This window comes from Pleurodeles waltl, chromosome 9 (assembly GCF_031143425.1).
Source record: "Pleurodeles waltl isolate 20211129_DDA chromosome 9, aPleWal1.hap1.20221129, whole genome shotgun sequence".
NCBI lineage: Eukaryota > Metazoa > Chordata > Amphibia > Caudata > Salamandridae > Pleurodeles > Pleurodeles waltl.
In genome coordinates this window covers 1155192820-1155218299 of record NC_090448.1, presented here as the reverse complement: position 1 = coordinate 1155218299, position 25480 = coordinate 1155192820, and the positions used below count along the sequence as shown (strand labels likewise).

General features: G+C 43.5%; 1 protein-coding gene and 1 long non-coding RNA gene across 3 annotated transcripts in view; one reads left to right on the top strand and one right to left on the bottom strand.

Moving 5' to 3' along the window:
• Positions 1 to 1072: 1072 nt before the first annotated feature.
• On the bottom strand, positions 1073 to 22175 carry LOC138260480 (uncharacterized). Its single transcript, XR_011198860.1, has 2 exons — positions 21482 to 22175; positions 1073 to 9522 (listed from the first exon to the last, which is right to left on the bottom strand). It is a non-coding gene; the product is annotated as an uncharacterized lncRNA (long non-coding RNA).
• A 554-nt stretch (positions 22176 to 22729) lies between these two features.
• The window catches only part of SPRED1 (sprouty related EVH1 domain containing 1), a 252830-nt gene continuing 250079 nt past the window's right edge, over positions 22730 to 25480 (top strand). For both annotated transcript variants that reach the window (XM_069209011.1, XM_069209010.1), the window contains exon 1: positions 22730 to 23223. In XM_069209011.1, coding sequence (XP_069065112.1) covers positions 23192 to 23223 — 32 coding nt within the window. In that variant the 5' untranslated portion in view covers positions 22730 to 23191. The remainder of the gene's footprint in view (positions 23224 to 25480) is intronic.

Here is a 25480-nt window from a genome sequence, read left to right as displayed (position 1 = left end):
AGATCTGGGTTTAGTCCATCAGTTTTTTTACTTGCCATGCCATTCCAGTTTGGCCCCAGCCATATGCAAATCAGTCTTGACCATGTTGTTTTTGCAACTATCAAGTTGGGGCAATAATTTTCCTTGGTTGTCTGGGAATATGTGGAGGCTGTCACTGAACTCGGAGTCCCTTCTAATATGCTTCTTGGTTGATTTGTCTGTTCCCTGTATTCCTCTGTGTGTCATGAGGGTTTCAAGCCTTTCAGTGAAAGTCGTCACATGTATTACCTCTTTGTTAGGAATAATCACAGTTCGAATGTATTGAAATAGTTCATCATATAGTTCATCTCTAATATTTTTGTAGTGATCATCGGTTTGAATGCTAAATGCATGATCTTCCTCCTTTGCTTTAACCCTTGTATACTTACTATAACAATATGCATGATAAAGAGCTTCTGCAGCCACTATGTCCCTACTACAAACTACTAACAGTTTTGAATCACAATTAACGGTTGGACAGTCTCGAAGTCTTATGTCAACTCTAAGCTCAGTGGCCTTGACTAATTTCTCATGTGTTGATGTTCCTTTTTATCTTTCCACAAGCATTTTATCTTTCTATAAAATAAACATTCTTCAGCATACACGTTTGACTTTAATGATGTTCTTCTGTTTAAGCGTTTACTCGTGCACTCACTCGTTCCAGCATCATCACTGACACTTGCTTCAGCATTTCGCTTAATAGTCTGTCAATCTCTCTTCATAGTAAACAAGCTCCTGCTCTTCCTGTGGTAAAATACTTGGGGAACCCTGCTGCTTTCCACATTTCTCGCAATGTCTAAAATTGGAATGTGATTCTTTACTTGAGCTCCCTCTAATAAGGTTTTCCATGATGTGTAGTCCTGCAAACTTGTCAGCATAACTCCATGTTGGGCATTTGACCATAGAAGAATTATACACTGGGGACCGGAGTTTACAGGATGTGCTTCTTTCAGTCTTCTTCATGATGCTGCACAGTCATTCACCACCAACACTGGAAAATGAAATTAATAGAAAACTGTATAAATTTTACTTGGTGTACTTAATATAATCATAATAACTATTATAATTACTATTTATTTATATGATTACATGTACTGTAATTCTAATTTTTAAAAATAAACTTCACAATAATATCAATTATGAAAAACATTCCACTTTCATCAAGGAATTTTGGGAGTGGAGTGGTATCTTACAAAAGGCAAAGAGTTATGACTTGCTATCACACATTTTCCATCTCTAGGCGTTCATACCTTGCCAATAAACCATAGTAGAACCCATCCCCTAAAAGTGGTACCGATAACATGGTTGGCTCAAGGCCTAAAAGTGTCTCTTGGAAATCCAGAAGGTCCTTCTTAAGTAACCTGGGTTTTTTATAACCTATGTCATTCTAAAACACACACAACTGTCTTTGTTATCCCCATTAGGCAACAGCGTCAGAAGCTGTCCTTGCACTACGTAATAAAAATCATTACACATGGGTTGTGTATGTGAAGAGACAAAATAGCTGGCTGTCAAATGATATTGTTGACGTGGTTCGCATATTCATATCAGACATGGAAGCAAATCAAAATCATCAAGAAACAAAAGAAAAATGTCATTAGTACATAATCATTACATGTTAACCCATAGGGAAGAAGGGATCATAGGCCGTACAATCCAAGAATTGATAATATTCAGGACAATTGGGTGTGTTAGGTGTCCTTAGGCTCTAGACATCCATCTGCAAAGGCTGCGTATTTGAGCAGATGGATAATGTTCTCTTTAGGGCATACGTCATGAGGAACTGACCCCCCATTCCACAGAATTTCTTGACATTCTTTACTTTGCTTTCTCACATGAAGAAACTAAGCAGTGAATCATTACCTGTTGGAAATGTGAATTTTCTGCAGGGTCACACTGAATAGCTGGGGTCTTTTTGCTGAACCCTATTTTTGCCGGCTCTTTGCCCCTGCTAACAAGTGGTAAAGCGCTCTTTTCCTTTCAACACTGTAACAGTGGTAAATGTTACCTTGTGGCTAAAAAAACAAGAGTTTGAAGTAGGAACTCACTCTGCTACAGTGACCACCAGTACTATCCCACTCCCCCAAAATGTTCCAGTTGTCAGCAGCTGCTTAGGCACCGCCTTTCGCTCAATCAAACCTTTACCAAGAATTGCTGTTTGGACTTTGAATTGAGGTATAAATCACACTTTGGACACGCTCCCATAAGGAAGCCTCTTTGCACTTGACATGTAAAAACTCATTCTGCCTCCTTATTTGGTGTTGCTTTAGGAGTGGGTCAGATAATCTATGGAAACAAATTAAAAACAGCCTTGGTAACATTATTTCCGATATACATAGGTGTGCCCACCTGCTAGAAATGGGGTTCCTAGTTGCCTAGGGTAGGCACCCCAGCCGGGCAGGGACCACCACACTATTCAGGGCAAGGGAGTTACACACCTAAGGTAACCCCTGCTTACTCCCTTGGTAGCTTTGGCCAAAGGCAATGTGTAAAGTGTTTGCACAACACAAACATTCAAGTGACACAATAAATACACCAGAAAAGAGACTCTGCAACAAGTTATATAAAACCTTAGACCAAGAACGACATCAATCAATTATCATTTTTTTAAGCGTGCTTCTCACACATAGGGTCTCAAGTCTACATAACTCAGTAATATTCTGCTAAGCAAACAGGTGTCAAATCATCATCATTAGGTATGCAAAAATCAGGAGAAACATTTCCATATTGCATAGGTCATAAAAAATGCCAACACTGAAATAGCAGTCCCATCAGAACCAATTATAGGGTTACTTTGGCAAGGTAGGGCCTGACACCACACATTACAGAAAATATCAAGGTGATGAATAACAAATGCAGTGACTGGTCATAAACCACAAATGGTTCATCCATACATCACCATCCACCCATTGCGGTCCACATTTTCATTGTGAAATCCAGCATGATTGCGCTCCTAATAGAGGTGATAAGGTCAATCTTATCCTCAGCGGGGATGTGGCCTCTGCCCGCTAAGTGCCACACATATGCCCCCAAACACAAGGAGGGAGCTGAAACATAGGAAGGCACACCACCTTCCTGTAGGGAAAGATGGGGAAACCCTCATAGGCATCCCTGGTGCAATATTTCCAAAATGGGCCACACATCAGCCGCCCACGACCGTGTGACGCAGCCAGTACTTCCCACATGCGCTGCCTTACTCTGGGAGAATGCCCGGGGCCCTCCAGGGCCTCCTGGGTCGTTATCTTCCTCCTTCTAGGGAGGCCCAGCCCAGGGAACTTCCCAGCCGCGAGCCGGCTCCTCTCCTTGTAGTGACCGGGTCGCATGGTGAACGCACCAAAGTTGGTGCCTGCTTGTGCCACGGGGGCACCACTGAATGCCATCCTTGTCCGCGCAAGCCAACAAAAAAAATGGCTCCGCACGCCTCAGATGCAGGCAAAAGGGGGAGACAACTCAGCACTCCTTATGGTGCCGCAGAGTGGACACACTCCTCGGGGTGGGGGACAGAAATCTACAGCACCCACCACGTGCTCAGGGAACTGGACAACGCAGCACTCACCACGTGCTTGTGCAAGGGTGAGGAAGAAGTGATCGCCACGCGCTAAAGCCAAAGAATGAATCACTTCCCTCACACTACAGAGCACAAAACAGGGGGAAAAGTGGTACACCACCCAGTCCCAAGAGAACACGGGGGGCGCCAAAGCAGGGTGCAGGCGAGCAGGCCAGCACAAAGGTCCTGGAGAATACACGTGGCAGTCCCTCTGGTAACCTAGCAGGTCACAGCTCAGCACATCAGCAGCATTCAGAACCGGCAGCATCTGGTTACAAGTCCACGCAGTGTCTGGGAAGGCCAAGCAAGGGAGTACTGGCAGCAGGGCAACAAGCAGAAAGCAATCCTGATGAGTCCGTTGTGCCACACCACCCAGCAGACACCAGGCAGCAGGGCAACCAACAGAAGAGCAGTCCAGGTGAGTCCTTTGGGCAGGTAGCAATCCTTATGACAGGGTCAGTCCCAGTTCCAAAAGGGCTCTAAAAATCAGGGGGCTACAGCCCCCCAACTTATACTCAGAAATGCCTTTGTTTAGGGGGTAACTTCAAAAGAGCCCCTTCAAGTGAAGCACAAACCCCTTTCAACCCAGCCCTGTCTCCAGACACCAGTAGGGGGTGATCAGTCGATTGTTTGAGGGCAGAATACAGCATATTCACATGTAAGGTGTGAACGACCCTCCCTCTCCCCAGCCCAGGACGACTATCAGTATGCAGATGCCTCTTCTGTCACACCCAGCCCCTCCTGTGTGATGCCTGTCTGGAAAGTATGCACCAAGTAGAGCTGTCACTGCCCCAGACATGGATGGGAGTCAGGCTGCAAAAGCACTAGAGTTATAAGCACGGAGAAGTGCTCACTTTCTGAAAGTGGCATTTCTAAAATAGTGATGTAAAACCCACCTACCCTAGTAGGCACGATTTCTCACTACCATTCCAAACATACCAAACATACCCAAGCCACTCCTTATAGATCAGAAATTACCACTTAAACATATATAGAGGAGTTCACAATGCAAACGTATGAGAGGAGCAGCACTCACAGTACTGAAAAACTAAATAGGCTGTTTGTCACTACTAGGCCATGTAACACATAAAGATATATGTGCCTACCTTTTACAAACACAGGACCCTGCCCATGGGGCTAGCTAGGGCCTGCCTTAGGGGGTGATGTAGGTGTAGTAAAAAGGGAGTTTAGGCCCTGGCAAGTAGTTTGACTTGCCGAGTCAGTGTGGCAGTAATCAGCGCCCGCAGGCCCTGCAGTGGCAAGCCTGAGACATGTTTGAAAGGCTACTTCTGTGGATGGCGCAATCTGCCCTGCAGGCCCACTAGTAACATGTTATTTACAGGCCCTTGGGATATGTTAGACCACTTTACATGGGACTTACTGGTAAATTAAATAAGCCAAACAGGTGTAAGCCAATGATATCAAGTTTTCAGGGAGAAAGCATGTGCACTTTAGCACTGTTCAGAAGTGGTAAAGTGCCCAGAGTCCTAAAGCCAACAAAAAGAGGGTCGGAAAAATAGGAGGAGAAAGGCAGAACATTTGGGGTTAACCCTGCAGAAAGGACCATTTCCAACAATCAGACCAAGATGACATCAAGCAGGGATACTCTGCTAAGCAAGCAGTTGTCAGATCACCATTATGAATGCAAAATAATGAGAAACCTTTCCATATTACACGTCATAAAACATTACATACCCACCCCAATGTCTACAATCTGAATCCTGAAATATATAGGTCCCCCCAATATGGCGAGCATGACCTACAGCATGAATCAGGTTATAGAACAGTGCAAAAACAGTGAGGGCAAAAAATCTTGTACCGAAATACATTCTCGGTCCGGGTCTCCAACACTAACTTCTACGCAAAGGTTGCAGCGCGTCCGCGCTTCCTACACAAGGTATATGGTAGGTACTGACCCATTATGTCCACCACAGGTGCTACGGCACTCCCACTGTAGTGAAGGCGGTACTTACTCAGCTGGGGCCTCAGTTGAGGTTTCCGTCCCATCCCGCGGACAGCTGGCAAACAAAAACTGCCCCGAAGGTATTCCCCAAGAAGAGGGGGAGGAAACACACACACCCATCTCTCCCGATCTCTCAGTGACGAGAACAAATGCCTGGCTACTGGGGCCACTACAGGTTCCTCTCCACTAGGGGAACTACGGTATTAGCTTTACAAAAGGGGGTGCGACCCTGTCCCTCTCACAAGGGCCACTAGAACTGGAGATACCCCCGCAGCCATGTCAGTCCCCGGTAAAGGAATGGTGGGTGAAATGCTCCCTTGGTTTCCCCGTACAAGGATTAAAGAGGGCGGTGGATGCACGGCAGCCGCCCATGCCTGCACTGCTCAGCTGAGACCTTTGTCACATGCTGCCTTACACTGGTAGTGCACCCAGAGGCCCCAAGGGCATCCCGGGTCGCTACCTCCCTCCATCTAGGCCGGTCCAGCCTGAGGAGCCTTCCAGCTGTGGCCCGGCTCCTCTCCTCGCTTTGGCCACGTTGTGGTGATGAACGCACCAAAGCCATGGCTGCTGCTGCCCCTGGGGCACTAGGTAGCGAGTGCCTCTGCTCTTCGGTTCTGTAGGTCTCAAGTTGGTAGGTTGTGACAAGGCTGGCTCACTCGGGAAAATCATGACATCCTGGCCACAACATAGGCCGTCCTCCTAACAGGCAGGCCAGAAGAAGCAATCCTCATGCACCAGAGCCCCAGGTAGACGTATTTGGTGAAGCGCACGCTAGGTTTTGGCTGCACAATAAGGTAGTGTAACCACAAGTTGAAGTGCCCTTCACATGCTAGTTTTGAGAAAACCCAGGAGTAGGACACTGTGCTCCACCCTGCTCTGAGCTTCGTGGAGGGGACACAGGGCAAAAGGGCAGGCCAGCACACAAGAAGAGGTCAAGTGGTGGTTCCTCCTGGCAGTCCCACAGACCCTTGGCAGTCCAGAGTCAGGGCACAGGCTGGCAGGAGGACAACATACAGAAAAGCAATCCTGATGAGTGCTTTGGGCCACCCAGCAGACACCAGGCAGCAGGGCAACAAAAGAAGAGCCGTCCAGGTGAGTCCTTTATGCATCACAGCAGCCCTTTTAGCAGGGGTTTAGTCCCAGTTCCAAAGTGGTCTCTCCAAAACAGGGGGCTACCGACCGCCTGCTTATACTCAGTAATGCCTTTATTCCAGGGGGTAACTTCAAAAGAGCCCTTTAAAGGGAAGCACAACACCCTTTTAACCCAGCCCTATCTCCAGACATCAGTAGGGGGCAATCAGTCCATTGTGTGAGGGCAGGACACAGTATTTTCATATATAAGGTGTGAACAACCCTCCCTCTCCCCAGCCCAGGACGACTATCAGTGTGCAGATGCCTCGTCTGTCGCACCCAGCCCCTCCGGTGTGATGGCTGTCTGGAAAGTATGCACCAAGTGGAGCTGTCACTCTGCTCCAGACGTCGATTGGAGTCAGACTGCAAAGCACTAGAGTTACTATCACAGAGAAATTCCCACTTTCTAAAAGCCAGCAATAGGCAGGATTTCTCACTACTGTTCAAAACATACCAAACATGCCCACGCTATTCCGCATAGATCAGAAGATACCACTTAGACATATGCAAGGGCATTTCCAATGCAAACCTATGAGAGGAGCAGCACTCACAGTAGTGAAGAACTAAATAGGCTGTTTGTCGCAATTATGACATGTAATACATAAAGATATGTCCTACCTTTTACATACACAGCACCCTGTCTGTAGGGCTATCTAGGATCTACCTTAGGGGTAACTTAGGTGTAGCAAAAAGGGAGTTACGGCCTTGGTAAGTAGTTTTAATTGCCAAGTCAGTGGGGCAGTAAACTGCACACGCAGGCCCGGCAGTGGCAGGGCTGAGAAAGGTTTTAAAGGCTACTTCTGTGGGTGGCACAATCTGTGCTGCAAGTCTACTATTAGCATTTCATTTACAGACCCTGGGTATATGTGATACCAATTTGCAGGGGACTTGCGGGTAAATTAAATAAGCCAATTATGCCAAGTTTCAGGGGAGAGAGCACATGCACTTTAATACTGATCAGCAGCGATAAAGTGCTCAGAGTCTTAAAGCCACCAAAAAGAAGATAAGCAAAACAAAAGGAGAAAGGCAAAAGGTTTGGGGATAAGCCTGCAGAACGGGCCATTTCCAACACCACCCAACTCTTATATCCTCTCTCCTCCATACAATATCTTTGATTGGTTCTTCATTTATATTTTTCTGACTTTCTAAAATTTCCATTCAGTTGTTTTATTCTTTTCTGTGTCATTCCATCCTAGCCTCTATGGTGGAACTCATCTCACAGAGAGGTGCCTTTTTGTGCTGTTTTATCAATTACGGTTAGTGCCTGGAGACCCGCAGCTGACCCCACACAGCGCCATCTAGCAGCAGTGAAAAATTGCTAGAAAAAGTTTTAGATCCAGGCCAGAGCCTTGGCGAGAGAAGTGAGTGATCAAGAATATGTGGTAAGATCTGTTTCCATCAGAAAGAGTGTGTCAGGAAGAGGGGCTGGAGGTATTACATGCTTTGTGGTACAAGATGAGAGGAGGGAAGTGATATTCCAAGCCCGCTCATGCTGAGTTCATCTAAGGAATGAAAGACTGGCAGTGAACGCAGAGTGCTGGCACTGTCTGGACAAAGGCTGTGTACAAGGAGAACACAGTCCACAGTAGCATCCTTAAAATGAAGTATGATTCCCAGCAGGCCATTAACTCTTGTGTAGGCCGGTAGAGACAGTCACCACTTTGGATATTTGGTATAACTTCTTTTGTGGCCCACAACATCTTTGACAGCCAATTGTGACACAATGTTGCTACTGCCCGGACCTTGCTATTTGCATCTTGTGTTTTCTTTGCCAAGACCCACTTATTTTCCTATAAACTTACAATAAAGGACATTGAGAACACATAGAAACGTTTTACAAAGTTGTGTTGTTGGTGGATACAAATTTTGAACTCTTTAAAATACTTGTAAGAATTTTTCTTAATACTGGGAGTTGTTAAGTTTAACTAATGGTTATCCTGCTATGGAAAAGGAATGATTTTTAGCCTGGACTATGTTACGCATACTTTGTATGAGTATCAAAGTATAAGTTCTATAAGAGTCAATTAGAAACTATAACTCATCTTCTGTAGATAGTGATAAAGCTTGAGTTTTCAGGAATTCCAAGCTCCACCTCAAAGTACAGATAATTTGGTTTCACAGAGATATTGCTAAACTATACACTACATCCTTCAGACAGGCTTCAGCAACAGAAGTGACGAGTCAGAGTAGTGGAGTCCAAAGTCTCTGTTTTCTCTTTAATCGCATTCTCCTTTCCGTGCTTCTACCACTGGCCCCCTTATTCCTGTGCATGTGGTCAGTGATGGAGATGGTGAATTATTGAAGAGTGCATTGCTCCCTTTGGATTTCAGGCCCAAGGTTGAGGCATTCTGACAGAACATTAATGAATGTAAGCAACTTGTTCATTTCCGCGTGAGCCTGCATTCAAATTCTCAATGGCGGCTGGTGAAGCGAGCGAAGCTAGTTGGAGTCTCCAGTCCGGTGGGAGCCCCCGTCATGCAAATAACTCAACTACAAATGATTTACATCTGGTGTATGGGCAAAATACTGCTCATATTGTTGTTTTGACACTGTTATCCAATATGTAATTGATTTGAGGTGCACAAGATAACTAGGGATCAATCATCACAATCCCCTTATTGGAAGCAGCCTTTATCTGGACAACTTTTAACAAGAAGCCTTCAGCACTCTCATAAATGTACTTTTCTACGGTTGAAGTGTGACAGATGTATTTCCATCAGGCAAGTGCATGTGAGTCCATGTATCTCATTGACAGGAATCCTTTATTGCTCCCATAAATGTAAATTTGCTTGTAGCCGGTCACACAACTGCTTGCAGCCTGTTTGCATCCAATGTGTTTCGTTCATATAGAACTTCTTCAAGGCTACAATCAAGAAATGCATACATGTCATTTAAAATCATATGTATTAAATTAAAAAACAATTCCTCTTGTGTTTCACAAACTTCACCAAGTAGATTACATTAACATTTTGTTTTAACTAATAAATCATCCTCAAATATTGATTACATGTACAAATATCGAAAAATGTGCTACTCATGACTAGAAATGTTATTTCTCATTTCAGTCTAATTTCCCAGGATGAAGATATCGTCATGAGCTTAAAATAATTGCTATCACTTACTAGGTTAAATTTGCCCGAGGATATGAAATCAATTATGAGTACTGTCTCCCTGTTTGCCCCAACTAACAATGGTAGGCATTAGGGGAAGAGGATAAAAGCAAAGATTTATTCCGTTGGACCTCTGCAAAATCGCAACAGGTACTGTGGTTTATTTAATAATGTACCTGTATTCTAACCACAACTGTTGTAGAGAAGAAAACTCAAAGTGTTTGATATTGTTCAATCTGTCTGGATGCCTTTTGGAAGTGTTTTCATTGCTTTCTGAAATGTGGAAAGAGTATCATGTATTCTGTCATCACCCTTTATCTAAATGTTAATGGACAATATGTATCAATGTGGATTACCTTATGTAATTGCATGCACGTTTATTGAGTCCACCTTCATTTTTTTTATATTCTGGGTTTTCATATGGTTACTCTGTATATTTTCTACTTCTCTGGGTTCTAACACCATAAGCACAAAAGTAGCTATTTAATATATAGTGGCGACTCCAACATAATTACTCAGGACATACAAAACTGTGGACCTTGGACACCACTTCTAGAATCCTGCTATGCCTGCTAACCGATGTTGGACTTTTTGGGCTTTTCCATTAGCAACCGTGGCCGCGTAAGACCGTGGGTGAGACGTCTATTCCAGTTCGGGTAGTAAGCGCCTTGGGTTTCTTGAATTCAACAGCAGCACATGCAACACATTTAGCTAACTAATCCTGCAGCCAGAACCTCAGAAGCCTTTAAAACAGAGGACTTTGCCTACTGTGGCAACCAGACTACACATTTATTTTGTCATGCACCTGTTACCCCATCACCTGTAAAATGTAAACAGACACCAAAGCCTAATGTGCAAACACTTTTTCATAGGATAACATTGGCCAGTTGGGGCCAACGGTACTGTAAGACCGAGAGTGTAAATCTTGTGAACACAGTCAGGGTTCTGTCTGGAGGGTGGTAGCACTTGTTGTGTGTATATATTCAACTGCCCCATTTTACATATCTGTTAATAACATCTACTCTTCTTTGAGGTTTTAGCACTGACTGTAGCTTATAGTTGTACTTTGTTTTGTCATGCTGCACCTCTCTTTCTACCCCCCCCACCCCCTTCCTCAACTAACCTAAGCTGGTCAGCATTATTTCTCCAGGAGAGTCCTTTGCCCCAAGGGAGTAACTTAATTATCCTCCTAGATGGCATCAGTATTGACTAGGTTGGCCAACCGTCCAGTTTTCTGCTGGTTTGTACCACATTTAAGTTGTCTGTCCCATGTCCCACTCTAAGCTGGTGTGGGACACCAAAAGTCATGGTTTTTGCTCCTGAAACCTTAGCCTCTTGAGCCTGCAGACAAAAGCCTGTAAGCCTTGAGACTGAGACAAACATGGGAAGGCTGGAATACTTATAGCGTTTTCCCTTTAGTGATGCTAACAAGGAGGAAAGTGAACCCTTGTAATAAAGAGGCCGTAAGCTTGCAGGGGGCTCGCAGGAGCGCCTTTCATGCAGATGACCAGTCCACTGATGCTAGACTGAGATAATAGCCAATCAGTCAGCAATAGTTTGAGACCTTTTAAGCAGAGTAATGATTTTGACTTAATTCACTGAAAGAAAAAAGTTTTGTCATTTCAGAAATATTTAGAAACAGAACCTATTTTGCACCCCTCTCTGGTGTGTTTGTAAGTTTGATAATTTAGCACATTATTAAAATATTGTAAGAGCAATAACTGCACTAAACACTAGGGTTCCAATTAGGAGCAGCACGATACTGGTGAGGGGCAAAGGCTGCTTTACTGTTTGGTAACACAACACCAGCACTGTATATTTATAATGTAAACCACAACACCAGTACTGTATATTTATAATGTAAACCCCCACACCAGCACTGTATATTTATAATGCAAACCCCCACACCAGTACTGTATATTTATAATGTAACCCCCCACACCAGTACTGTATATTTATCATGTAAACACCAGCACTGTATATTTATAATGTAAACCCCAACACCAGTACTGTATATTTATAGTGTAAACCCCCACACCAGCACTGTATATTTATAGTGTAAACCCCCACACCAGTACTGTATATTTATAATGTAAACCCCCACACCAGCACTGTATATTTATAATGTAAACCCCAACACCAGTAATGTATATTTATCATGTAAACACCAGCACTGTATATTTATAATGTAAACCCCAACACCAGTACTGTATATTTATAGTGTAAACCCCCACACCAGTACTGTATATTTATAATGTAAACCCCCACATCAGCACTGTATATTTATAATGTAAACCTCCACACCGGTACTGTATATTTATCATGTAAACACCAACACCAGCACTGTATATTTATAGTGTAAACCCCCACACCAGCACTGTATATTTATAATGTAAACCCCCACACCAGTACTGTATATTTATCATGTAAACACCAGCACTGTATATTTATAATGTAAACCCCAACACCAGTACTGTATATTTATAGTGTAAAACCCCACACCAGCACTGTATATTTATAATGTAAACCCCCACACCAGTACTGTATATTTATCATGTAAACACCAGCACTGTATGTTTATAATGTAAACCCCAACACCAGCACTGTATATTTATAGTTTAAACCCCACACCAGCACTGTATATTTATAATGTAAACCCCCACACCAGTACTGTATATTTATAGTGTAAACCCCCACACCAGCACTGTATATTTATAATGTAAACCCCCACACCAGTACTGTATATTTATCATGTAAACACCAGCACTGTATGTTTATAATGTAAACCCCAACACCAGCACTGTATATTTATAGTTTAAACCCCCACACCAGCACTGTATATTTATAATGTAAACACCCACACCAGTACTGTATATTTATCATGTAAACACCAGCACTGTATATTTATAATGTAAATCCCCACACCAGCACTGTATATTTAAAATGTAAACCCCACACCAGCACAGTATATTTATAATGTAAACCCCCACACCAGTACTGTATATTCATCATGTAAACACCAACACCAGTACTGTATATATATATAATTTAAACCCCCCACACCAGCACTGTATATATATAATAATGTAAACCCCCACACCAGTACTGTATATTTATCATGTAAACACCAACACCAGAACTGTATATTTATAATTTAACCCCCCACACCAGTACTGTATATTTATAATTTAACCCCCCCACACCAGCACTGTATATTTATAATGCAAACCCCAACACCAGCACTGTATATTTATAATATAAATGCCCCCACACAATACTGTATATTTATAATGTAAACCCCCACACCAGCACTGTATATTTATAACTTAAATGCCCCCACACTAATACAGTATATTCCTAATGTAAACCCCCACACCAGCTCTGTATATTTATAATGTAAACATCCACACCAGTGCTGTATATTTATAATGTAAACCCCCACACAAGAACTGTATATTTATAATGTGAACCCCCACACCAGCACTGTAAATTTATAATGTAGACCCCCACACCAGTACTGTATATTTATCATGTAAACACCAGTACTGTATATTTATCATGTAAACACCAATACCAGCACTGTATATTTATAGTGTAAACCCCCACACCAGCACTGTATATTTATAATGTAAACCCCAACACCAGTACTGTATATTTATAGTGTAAACCCCACACCAGTACTGTATATTTAACATGTAAACACCAACACCAGTACTGTATATTTATAATTTAAACCCCCACACCAGTACTGTATATTTATAATTTAACCCCCCACACCAGCACTGTATATATATGATATATAAACCCCCACACCAGTACTGTATATTTATAATGTAAAACACCAACACCAGTACTGTATATTTATAATTTAAACCTCCACACCAGTACTGTATATTTATAATTTAAGCCCCCCACACCAGCACTGTATATTTATAATTTAAATGCCCCCACACAATACAGTATATTTATAATGTAAACCCCCACACCAGCACTGTATATTTATAACTTAAATGCCCCACAACTAATACTGTATATTCATAATGTAAACCCCCACACCAGCACTGTATATTTATAATGTAAACATACACACCAGTGCTGTATATTTATAATGTAAACCCCCACACCAATACTGTATATTTATAATTTAAACCCCCACACACGAACTGTATATTTATAATGTGAACCCCCACACCAGCCCACACCAGTACGTATATTTATAATGTAAATGCCCCACACCAATACTGTACATTTATAATGTAAACCCCTACACCAGCACTGTCTATTTATAATGTAAACACCCACACCAGTGCTGTATATTTATAGTGTAAACCCCACACCAGTGCTGTATATTTATAGTGTAAACCCCTACACCAGCACTGTATATTTATAATGTAAACACCCACACCAGTGCTGTATATTTATAATGTAAACCCCACATCACTACTGTATATTTATAATTTTAAGAACCCACACAAGTACTGTATATTTATAATGTGAACCCTCCACCAGCACTGTATATTTATAATCTAAATCCCCACACCAGTACTGTATATTTAAAATGTAAACCCCCGCACCAGCACTGTATATTTATAATGTAAACACCCACACCAGCACTGTATATTTATAATATAAATCCCCAAACCAGTACTGTGTATTTATAATGTGATCCCCCACGCAAGTACTGTATATTTAAAATGTAAACCCCCACACCAGTACTGTATATTTATAATTTAAACCCCCCACACCAGCACTGTATATTTATAATGTAAACACCCATACTGTATACGGTATATTTATAATGTAAACCCCCACACCAGCACTGTATATTTGTAATGCAAACCCCCACACCAGCACTGTATATTTATAATTTAAACCCCCACACCAGCACTGTATATTTATATTTTAAATTCCCACACCAGTAATGTATATTTATAATGTAAACCCCCACACCAGTACTGTATATTTAAAATGTAAACCCCCACACCAGTACTGTATATTTATAATTCAACCCCCACACCAGCACTGTATATTTATAATGTAAACACCGTACTGTATACTGTATATTTATAATGTAAACCCTCACACCAGCACTGTATATTTATAATTTAAATGCCCCCACACCAATACTGTATATTTATAATGTAAACTCCCACACCAGCACTGTATATTTATAATTTAAATTCCCCCACACCAATACTGTATATTTATAATGTAAACCCCCACACAGCACTGTTTATTTATAATTTAAATTTCCCCACACCAATACTGTATATTTATAATGTAAACCCCCACACCAGCACTGTATATTTATTTATAATTTAAATGCAACCACACCAATACTGTATATTTATAATGTAAACTCCCACACCAGCACTGTATATTTATAATTTAAATTCCCCCACACCAATACTGTATATTTATAATGTAAACCCCCACACCAGCACTGTATATTTATCATGTAAACCCCCACACCAGTGCAGTGTATTTATAATGCAAACCCCCCACACCAAGACTGTATATTTATAATGTGAACCCCGACACCAGTATGTATATTTATAATTTAAATGCCCCCACACCAATACTGTATATTTAAAATGTAAACCCCCACACCAGTGCTGTATATTTATAATGTAAACCCCACACCAGTGCTGTATATTTATAATTTAAACACCCAAACAAATACTGTATATTTATAATGTGAACCCCCACACCAGCACTGTATATTTATAATGTAAACCCCACACCAGCACTGTATATTTATAATGTAAACACCCACACCAGTGCTGTATATTTATAGTGTAAACCCCACACCAGTGCTGTATATTTATCATTTAAACACCCAAATACCGAATATTTATAATGTGAACCCCCACACCAGTACTGCATATTTATAATGTAAACCCCCCACACCAGCACTGTATATTTATAATGCAAACCCCCACACCAGCACTGTATATTTATAATGTAAACATCCACACCAGTGCTGTATATTTATAATTTAAACCCCCACACCAGCACTGTATATTTATAATGTAAACATCCACACCAGTGCTGTATATTTATAATTTAAACCCCCACACACAAACTGTATATTTATAATGTGAATCCCGACGCCAGCCCACACAAATACGTATATTTATAATTTAAATGCCCCAAACCAACACTGTATATTTATAATGTAAACCCCACACCAGCACTGTATATTTATAATGTAAACACCCACACCAGTGCTGTATATTTATAGTGTAAACCCCACACCAGTGCTGTATATTTATAGTGTAAACCCCACACCAGTGCTATCATTTAAACACCCAAACAAATACCGTATATTTATAATGTGAACCCCGACATCAGCCCACACCAGTACGTATATTTATAATTTAAATGCCCCACACCAATACTGTATATTTAGAATGTAAACCCCACACCAGCACTGTATATTTATAATGTAAACACCCACACCAGTGCTGTATATTTATAGTGTAAACCCCACACCAGTGCTGTATATTTATCATTTAAACACCCAAACAAATACTGTGTATTTATAATGTGAACCCCCACACCAGCACTGTATATTTATAATGTAAACCCCCACACCAGCACTGTATATTTATCATGTAAACACCAACACCAGTACTGTATATTTATAATTTAAACCCCCACACCAGTACTGTATATTTATAATTTAAACCCCCCACACCAGCACTGTATATTTATAATGCAAACCACCACACCAGCACTGTATGTTTATAATTTAAATGCCCCCACACAATACTGTATATTTATAATGTAAACCCCCACACCAGCACTGTATATTTATAACTTAAATGCCCCCACACTAATACTGTATATTCCTAATGTAAACCCCCACACCAGCACTGTATATTTATAATGTAAACATCCACACCAGTGCTGTATATTTATAATTTAAACCCCCACACCCGAACTGTATATTTATAATGTGAACCCCCACACCAGCCCACACGAGTACGTATATTTATAATTTAAATGCCCCACACCAATATTGTATATTTAAAATGTAAACCCCCACACCAGTACTGTATATTTATAATGTAAACACCAGCACTGTATATTTATAATGTAAACCCCCACACCAGTACTGTATATTTATCATGTAAACACCAGCACTGTATATTTATAATGTAAACACCCACACCAGTGCTGTATATTTATAATGTAAACCCCACACCAGTGCTGTATATTTATAATTTAAACACCCAAACAAATACTGTATATTTATAATGTGAACCCCACACCAGCACTGTATATTTATAATGTAAACCCCACACCAGCACTGTATATTTATAATGTAAACACCCACACCAGTGCTGTATATTTATAGTGTAAACCCCACACCAGTACTGTATATTTATAATTTAAACCCCCACACACGAACTGTATATTTATAATGTGAACCCCCACACCAGCCCACACCAGTACGTATTTTTATAATTTTAGTACCCCACACCAATACTGTATATTTATAATGTAAACCCCTACACCAGCACTGTATATTTATAATGTAAACACCCACACCAGTGCTGTATATTTATAATGTAAACCCCACATCAATACTGTATATTTATAATTTTAAAAACCCACGCAAGTACTGTATATTTATAATGTAAACCCCCCACCAGCACTGTATACTTATAATGTAAATCCCCACACCAGTACTGTATATTTGAAATGTAAACCCCCCACACCAGCACTGTATATTTATAATGTAAACACCCACACCAGCACTGTATATTTATAATGTAAACACCCACACCAGTGCTGTATATTTATAGTGTAAACCCCACACCAGCACTGTATATTTATCATATAAATCCCCACACCAGTACTGTGTATTTATAATGTGAACCCCCCACCAGCACTGTATACTTATAATGTAAATCCCCACACCAGTACTGTATATTTATAATGTAAACCCCCACACCAGCACTGTATATTTATCATGTAAACACCAACACCAGTACTGTATATTTATAATTTAAACCCCCACACCAGTACTGTATATTTATAATGTAAACCCCCACACCAGCACTGTATATTTATAATGTAAACCCCCACACCAATACTGTATATTTATAATTTAAACCCCCACACACGAACTGTATATTTATAATGTGAACCCCCACACCAGCCCACACCAGTACGTATTTTTATAATTGTAATACCCCACACCAATACTGTATATTTATAATGTAAACACCCACACCAGTGCTGTATATTTATAATGTAAACCCCACATCAATACTGTATATTTATAATTTTAAAAACCCACACAAGTATTGTATATTTATAATGTGAACCCCCCACCAGCACTGTATATTTATAATGTAAATCCCCACACCAGTACTGTGTATTTATAATGTGATCCCCCACACAAGTATTGTATATTTAAAATGTAAACCCCCACACCAGCACTGTTTATTTATAATTTAAACCCCTCACACCAGCACTGTATATTTATAATGTAAACCCCCACACCAGCACTGTATATTTATAATGCAAACCCCCACACCAGCACTGTATATTTATGATTTAAATCCCCACACCAGCACTGTATATTTATGGTTTAAATCCCCACACCAGTACTGAGTATTTATAATATGAACCCCCACACCAGTACTGTATATTTATAATGTAAATCCCAACACCAGTACAGTGTATTTATAATGTAAACCCCCACACCAGTACTGTATATTTATCATGTAAACCCCCACACCTGCACTGTATATTTATGATTTAAATCCCCACACCAGCACTGTATATTTATGGTTTAAATCCCCACACCAGTACTGAGTATTTATAATGTGAACCCCCACACAAGTACTGTATATTTATAATGTAAACCCCACATCAATACTGTATATTTATAATGTAAACCCCACACCAGCACTGTATATTTATAATGCAAACCCCACATCAATACTGTATATTTATAATGTAAACCCCACACCTGCACTGTATATTTATGATTTAAATCCCCACACCAGCACTGTATATTTATGGTTTAAATCCCCACACCAGTACTGAGTATTTATAATGTGAACCCCCACACAAGTACTGTATATTTATAATGTAAACCCCACATCAATACTGTATATTTATAATGTAAACCCCACACCAGCACTGTATATTTATAATGTAAACCCCACATCAATACTGTATATTTATAATGTAAACCCCACACCAGCACTGTATATTTATAATGTAAACCCCCACACAAGTACTGTATATTTATAATGTAAATCCTACACATTCTTCCCTATTCTGAGGGCTTTGGTGCACGTGTTTACCACCTACTCTGAGCACGTAGAAGGTGTGTGGGGGGGCTTTCGTGTCGGGTGGTGGGGGAAGCTGGGTAGAGAGAGTAAAGGATGCTCTTAAAGAAGGGAAGTGCATGCTTCCCTTATACCCGAGAAAAAAGTCATCAGAGCCACATTCTAGGGCCTGGCTGTTGTTGCAACTTAAGCCTCGAATGGTTTCATCTACCAGAATTTACAGCTGGTGAACAGGGGTCTAATGTTCGCACACCTGGGGAAATAGATGTTGGAAGACCGGGCCAGTTGTGATCGGGCAGAGAGGAATTCCACTTGGGGGTTCCACTCTGGCGAATCATAATCAGGGCACAAGTGCTTTGTTGCATTCTGTCGGAATCAGAGATAGAAATGGGACATATGTTATTTATATTGTGTGGGACACTGTGGAGTGTTTACAAAGACAACAATACAACTGGTGAGTAGCTGCTATGGGGTTATTAGGTTTTGAGACTGGGGAGACATTCTATGGTATCAGAATGTAGGGTACGTGACCATCATCTGTCAAACTATAACAATTTATCTGTAAAATCATGATCAGATGTGAGTGAAAACTGCGCTGATACCTGTCCTGGGAGTACATTTTGTGTGCTCATTTTCTAGATTGAGCCTGTTTCAAAATTCTCCCATGAAGGCAGATACAGATACAAGCAATGAGGGAATATGATTTGCCCAGGATCAAACAAATTGATGACGTAAAAAAACTGAAAGTACGTCAGAAGCCTACCTGCTCCTAGGCCTGCAGCTCTCCCGCCATACCACATTTTAGTGGGTAGACTGTGAGTCTGGCTTCAGTCTGGCTTTGGTCTACCTTTGGATAACATTGAATGTGTTTTCGTATCACACACTCGCCAGCAGCTTCTAATCTAACTCTGAGGACCCTTAATCTTCACAAAAACCTTTATACCGGAATGTAGGGCTCCATCATGAATAACCTTCACATCTCTGCTGTCCTAACATCACCAACAGGCTCCCAATAGAGAGATGATGTATTCTTAGAATTGTGTGAATAGCATACAAGGTCCGTCATCCTAACTCACCGTCATCTGTACCACAGAAACTAAAAGAAAATCTAGAAAAGAACCGAGATTCTAAAAACAAAGAAGTGCTCACCTTTGTGAGAAATCCCATATTCCAGAAACAAAAAAAACCCTCATCCAATCATTGTCTGGGATGTACGAATTGTGAAACCATTCCACCGGTGCTCAGGACACCCATCTCTTAACACTGTGTTTGAGAAAGGGACAGAAGGGGTATTAGGAAAATTTGCACTCAGTAATTATCAATCCTGGTCTCGCGTTGGACTTCATCTGGATTCCCTGCGTGGGATTGCTCAAAATCTGAATCCAGCAGGTGGATCCTTGGCATGAGGTCAGCTGTCCTGAAGGCCTCACTGAACCATAAGTCAACGCCTTATGCTAATGTAAAGCACAGTAGGCGCAGCTTCCGGAATAAAGACAAACTCTCAGAGGTTCAAAGTATCCAGATCAGGTTTAATGAGAGTGTGACTGCTACGCAGTGCAGATGTTAAGCTCCACCCGTGCGGTGCGCAAACAACAGCTTTATTTACATGTGAAGGACAACCCCTTAGCGCTCCCTAACTTCCTTATACGTCTGCCTCTATTTCCGGGCTATGTTGCGCAGAAACAGCGACCCGGCTAGAAAAAGACAGTCCGCAAACCTTGCAGGATTTTATTCTAAATGTCTGATAGTTGTCTCTTGTTGGGCGGCCCACTCAGCAACAAATGTGTTCCAGCCAGCTCTGTGTTCTTGACAGATGTAAGGCTTCAGGATGGGGCGGGTGGGTGTATTTACAAATTGGCTGGGTTTGGACCAGGCACACCTGAGAATTGATCTGGTGACCTTTGCAGTATTTGAAAAACCAAGAACATATTTATTGAGCTAGTGCTGGACGGAAGTACATGGTGTGAATCTGCTGGCAATGCAGGTGGCACTAGGCATGCTCACCATAGTGAAAGAGGACCATGGTTAGTTAGCACGTGCTAGGGCCACTTTCTGTTCACATCCACAATGGTAATACACTGTCACCTTCTAAATAGGTTGGGAATAAGATGTTCACTCTATATATTTATCTGTAATGCATTTACGTCTAATCTGCTTGTAGTTTTATACTCAGACTTGCATTCATGCCGAGTTATACAATTAAATTATATATATATATTCACACACACATATATATATATATATATATACTCATTTGTAGAGCACTCTTCCATCAACATTAACATGGATCACGCATTTAATACTCCAAAATAAATAAATTATTAAAAATGTTTACCAAATAGCACAAGTCACATAGTGACGACATCGTTAAAAACATATTTTCTGGATCCATACTTACCAGCTTTCCTAATGCACTACAAATGGAAAGGGGCTGGGGCCAGGATCTGTCCTCCAGGACCTGTGTGCAGGGCCCTGTCCAGATTATTAATGCAGTGCTCAGTACCAGCATATTTCATTCAGGTGTTAAACCAAGATTAGAGATCACGTCTCCTACTTCCATGGCTAAACTGCAGCCCAATTGGACCACGTCTAGTTGTGGTGTGTGGGTGACCTGAATAGTCTATGTGGTTGCAGATGTCACTGTTTTTTTTAAATACCACCAGCTACTAGAACTGAACTTTTGACCGCGGCCCTAATGCTTGCATTTAATGGAGTAAAGACAGACAGAGACAACGATGCCTTCGCTGTGGGCCCTGTGGTAGTAAGTGGCCACTGGGCCTCATCCAAGTACATACTGTTGCTTCCCATTGGTTTCTCGATGCTATTTCATTCCAATGGGATATTCAAGGTGCACCCTTGAAGGGTGGCAATCCCAAGCAGTGAGGGGTCCCTTGAGGCAGAACAAGGGGGGCTCGAACACAGATACAGTAATCACACTCGACAAGCTCGAGATCTGGTTAGATTTCAATCTTGTGAAGAATGCGTGGCCTGAGTTGAAGGTGGCTTCCATGCAGTGAACCCCCAAAAATGGCCTCGGGTCCCCATGCCACCTTAGTTCCTCGACCCCTTAATAACGGCTTCTGGTGCCTAAGGAAATGTCTCATCAGGCGCACAGTGTCCTGTAAAGTGATAACGGGGCACTGCCCCCCTGGTGTGCCCGGCTCTGTGGTAAACACCAGTGGTAAACGACGGTACTTGCCACGGGTACCGCCGACAAATTAATCATTACGCGAGCCTCCTTCCGCATGGGACCTCCTCCACCCAGAAATGTGTTTCGCGTTCCTTTCGCTTCTCTGCCCCCACTGACTCCTCGGTTCCCTCTTATCGCCTTATCGCGATGCCTTCCCAATCTCTTCACTCGGCCGCGCCCCCTGAAATCAGCTCACTTTGTTGCCCCGAGCTCTCTTTTGCTCAGCCTTGCCTTCCCGTCTGCTCTGTTGCCACTTTCCCTCGCTGACTCACTCTGTCCTTTCCGTTCTCACATTTCCTTCGGTTTCCCTTTTCTTCCCCGGTCATTGCATCCTCTCCTGCCCCCCCCGCCCCCTTCTTCTATCACACCTTTCTCTTCCTCGCCCTCTCCACTGCCCCTCTTCTCTGCCGCTTTTCTCCCCTACCATTTGTCGGCGTGCCCTCTTCCTCTGCTTCCTGCCGCCGGCCCCACATCCCTTCTCCCGCTTCCCCTCCCTCTCCCTCCCTCCCTCTCGGGCGCTGACGCGCCCCCTCGCCTGGCTCTCCCTGCCGCGTCCCTCCTCCCGCTGCGCTCAGTGTCTTGGGCTCGGCGCTCGGGCCTCGCGTCTCCTGCCCCGTCGGGATCTGCGCTCCGAGCCTGGAGGGATGCGGCGCTGGACGGCCGGTGCAGCCGGCGCGGGCGGCCCCAGCCTCGCCCCTTCGGCGCCCTAGAGAGCCGGGCTCTGGCTGCAGGGGGTGCCGGCCTCCCTGCTCCACGCACCGGGGTGCAGCCTCTGGATTTGGGATTGCCGCTTCCCCTGGAGGGGGCTCGGCCCGCTGGCTCTTTTTTTCCGCATTATTTGTCTTTGCCCCACGATGGGTTTTCGGGCGGGTGGGGCCTCCCACGCTCTGCCCCAGGCCGGATCCCGGTGAGAGAAAAATGAGCGAGGAGACGGCGGCTTCTACCAACGAGTGAGTGCCACATCCAGCCGGGGGCTTGTGGGGGGCGGTGGTGCTTGCGGGGTGTGGGGGTACGACCTGCCCGGGGACCCTTGCATAGCCGGTCCTGATTTTAAAGAGGCGCCGAGAGTGCTGGGGCTCTTTCCTGACAGCGCCCCGTGTGTGGGGGGCGCATGCACTGGGGCAGGGGAGGGGTTAACGCTCATTCCAGAAGTCCGCATGCATGTCTGGGTGAAATCGTGACCCGGGGAGACATGCAGCGCTGCATTCCTTGTTGTGAGGACGCGTGCATGTGCTGGTCACCGTGCAGCGCCGCATTCCTAGCGCACAAGAATGCGTGCGCCCTCGCCTCTCCGCAGCCCCTATGTTTTGAGTATCAGGGGATCCAGATGTTGCTTGCTTGGGTTTCTGAGGCATTATGCAGCGCATGACTACGCGCATAGATCGCTGTGATAAGCTTTCCTCGCCCAGGACGCTAGGCCGGGTTCAAACCGGAGCCACTGATAACATGATATGTGCAGTGGGTGCACGTATGTAACCTATGCATCCCGTGCAGAGTGCGTGCATTCCTTATATCGCCCCGTGAACAGTCTCACTGCGCTGGGGCAGCCTTCAGCCTTCAAACTGTTGTGTTTACATGTTTCCTTCATTGGAGCGGAGGCGCCCAGCCAGGCTCTCCTGTTCCTGGCTAGTGGGCCACAAGTACTGAAGCCTGCCTCGCCAGCCATCACATGCGCCAGGCTGGACCATGCACCGGATCCCGGGCGCCTGGCCAGGCAGATGTTCTCGCCACCATTGATCGGTGGCATTTAGAGTAACCTCACTGCTCCATGAATTTGTCGTACAAGCCCGTGCATTGGAACAGGGGCGTCTAGCCTGTGGTGCAGATGTTTGGCCGTGCATGACTGATGCTAGATTGTTCACTCGCATCCCCATCTGTTGACGTGCTGCATGCAGTGGGGCGGATATCCAGCCACGCTTTCCTAGCATCAGTCCACTAATGTGTTGAGGAAGGATGTCCGGCCAGTCATCAGTTAATGTTCTCCATAGGTTGGAGCAAAGGTCTATGGTGCCACACTGGTAAACAAGTCCCCTTTCTACTGATTGGTAAAGTGCTCCCTGCATTGAGCTGCTGGGGCCTTGGAAAGCATGTCTGCTGGCGTCCTGTTACCACAAGTGATATATTGCAGTGGTGGTGTTACGTGGGGTGTAAAGTGTTGGGTCTGGCCGAGTGTCCCAGATTCAGTGCCTTGTGCCTCAATGCTAAGGTAGAAGCAACCATGGTTTTTGGATTGAGCGTGTTGATGTCTAACTAGCCATTCTTGCCGGCATTCTGTTTACAGATTGTAATACACGGGTGCAGTCCCATCCGGCTGGGGCACTGGTCAGATGGCACGGTGCCTACAAGAGCTACTTGTATCCGGTATACAGCCTATGAACACAGTGGCTTCATATCGACTCGAGCCAAGGCCTGTGAAAAGTCCGTGAAGGCTTTCATCTAGGGCTTTCGTCAAGGGATTCACAATTCTAATCTGTAAGCATGCAGCTTTCATGATCAGACCAACCCCTACCACACTGGTAGGTTGCTGGGGGGATCTTCACCCACGAATTCCTGTTAGAGCGTTGCATGAGCCATGGGAGATTGAAACCTGCATCTTCTCACGCCGGTGGAAGTAGCCGCATGACCTTGCTGGGTCAGTGAAGGGATGCCCCGGCAGAAGATACAGGGGGATCTGTGTGGGGTTTCCCAATACCATCCTAACGATGGGGGAATGCCAAAGAGTTGTTGCATCGGAGTTAGCCAGCCGTCGTCCCCTCGCTGGCACTTACACAAACTCTGGGAGGGAGGTGGTCACCCCGTGCCACCAGGCGTCTAGTGATGTTCTCGCCTCCAGGCCTGACGCGAACCTGAAGGTAGCCAGAGGCGATTTGGGGATCTTGCGGCTGTGGGCTGGTAGGGTGGCCTAGTGCACACCCAGTAACTCCCTTAACACGCAGTGCCCTTGTTAGGCAGCTGTGTATGCAACGGGCCCACTCATTGCTCACCCACGGTGATTTGCTTTCACGCCCACGTTTGCATCCACGTAGCCGTCAAGAATAGGGCAGTGCAGCCATGTTGTTCCCTCTGACGAGCGCCGTCTTGCTAATCCGTGGATGCCTGGCTGCCTTTTCTGTGTATTTTCGTGGTTGGTAGATGGGTGGATGGCTAGTTTGTGGCAGGAACCATGCAGCGGCCTGCTGCATGGATGTCCTCTGCAGGCCCCAAAGC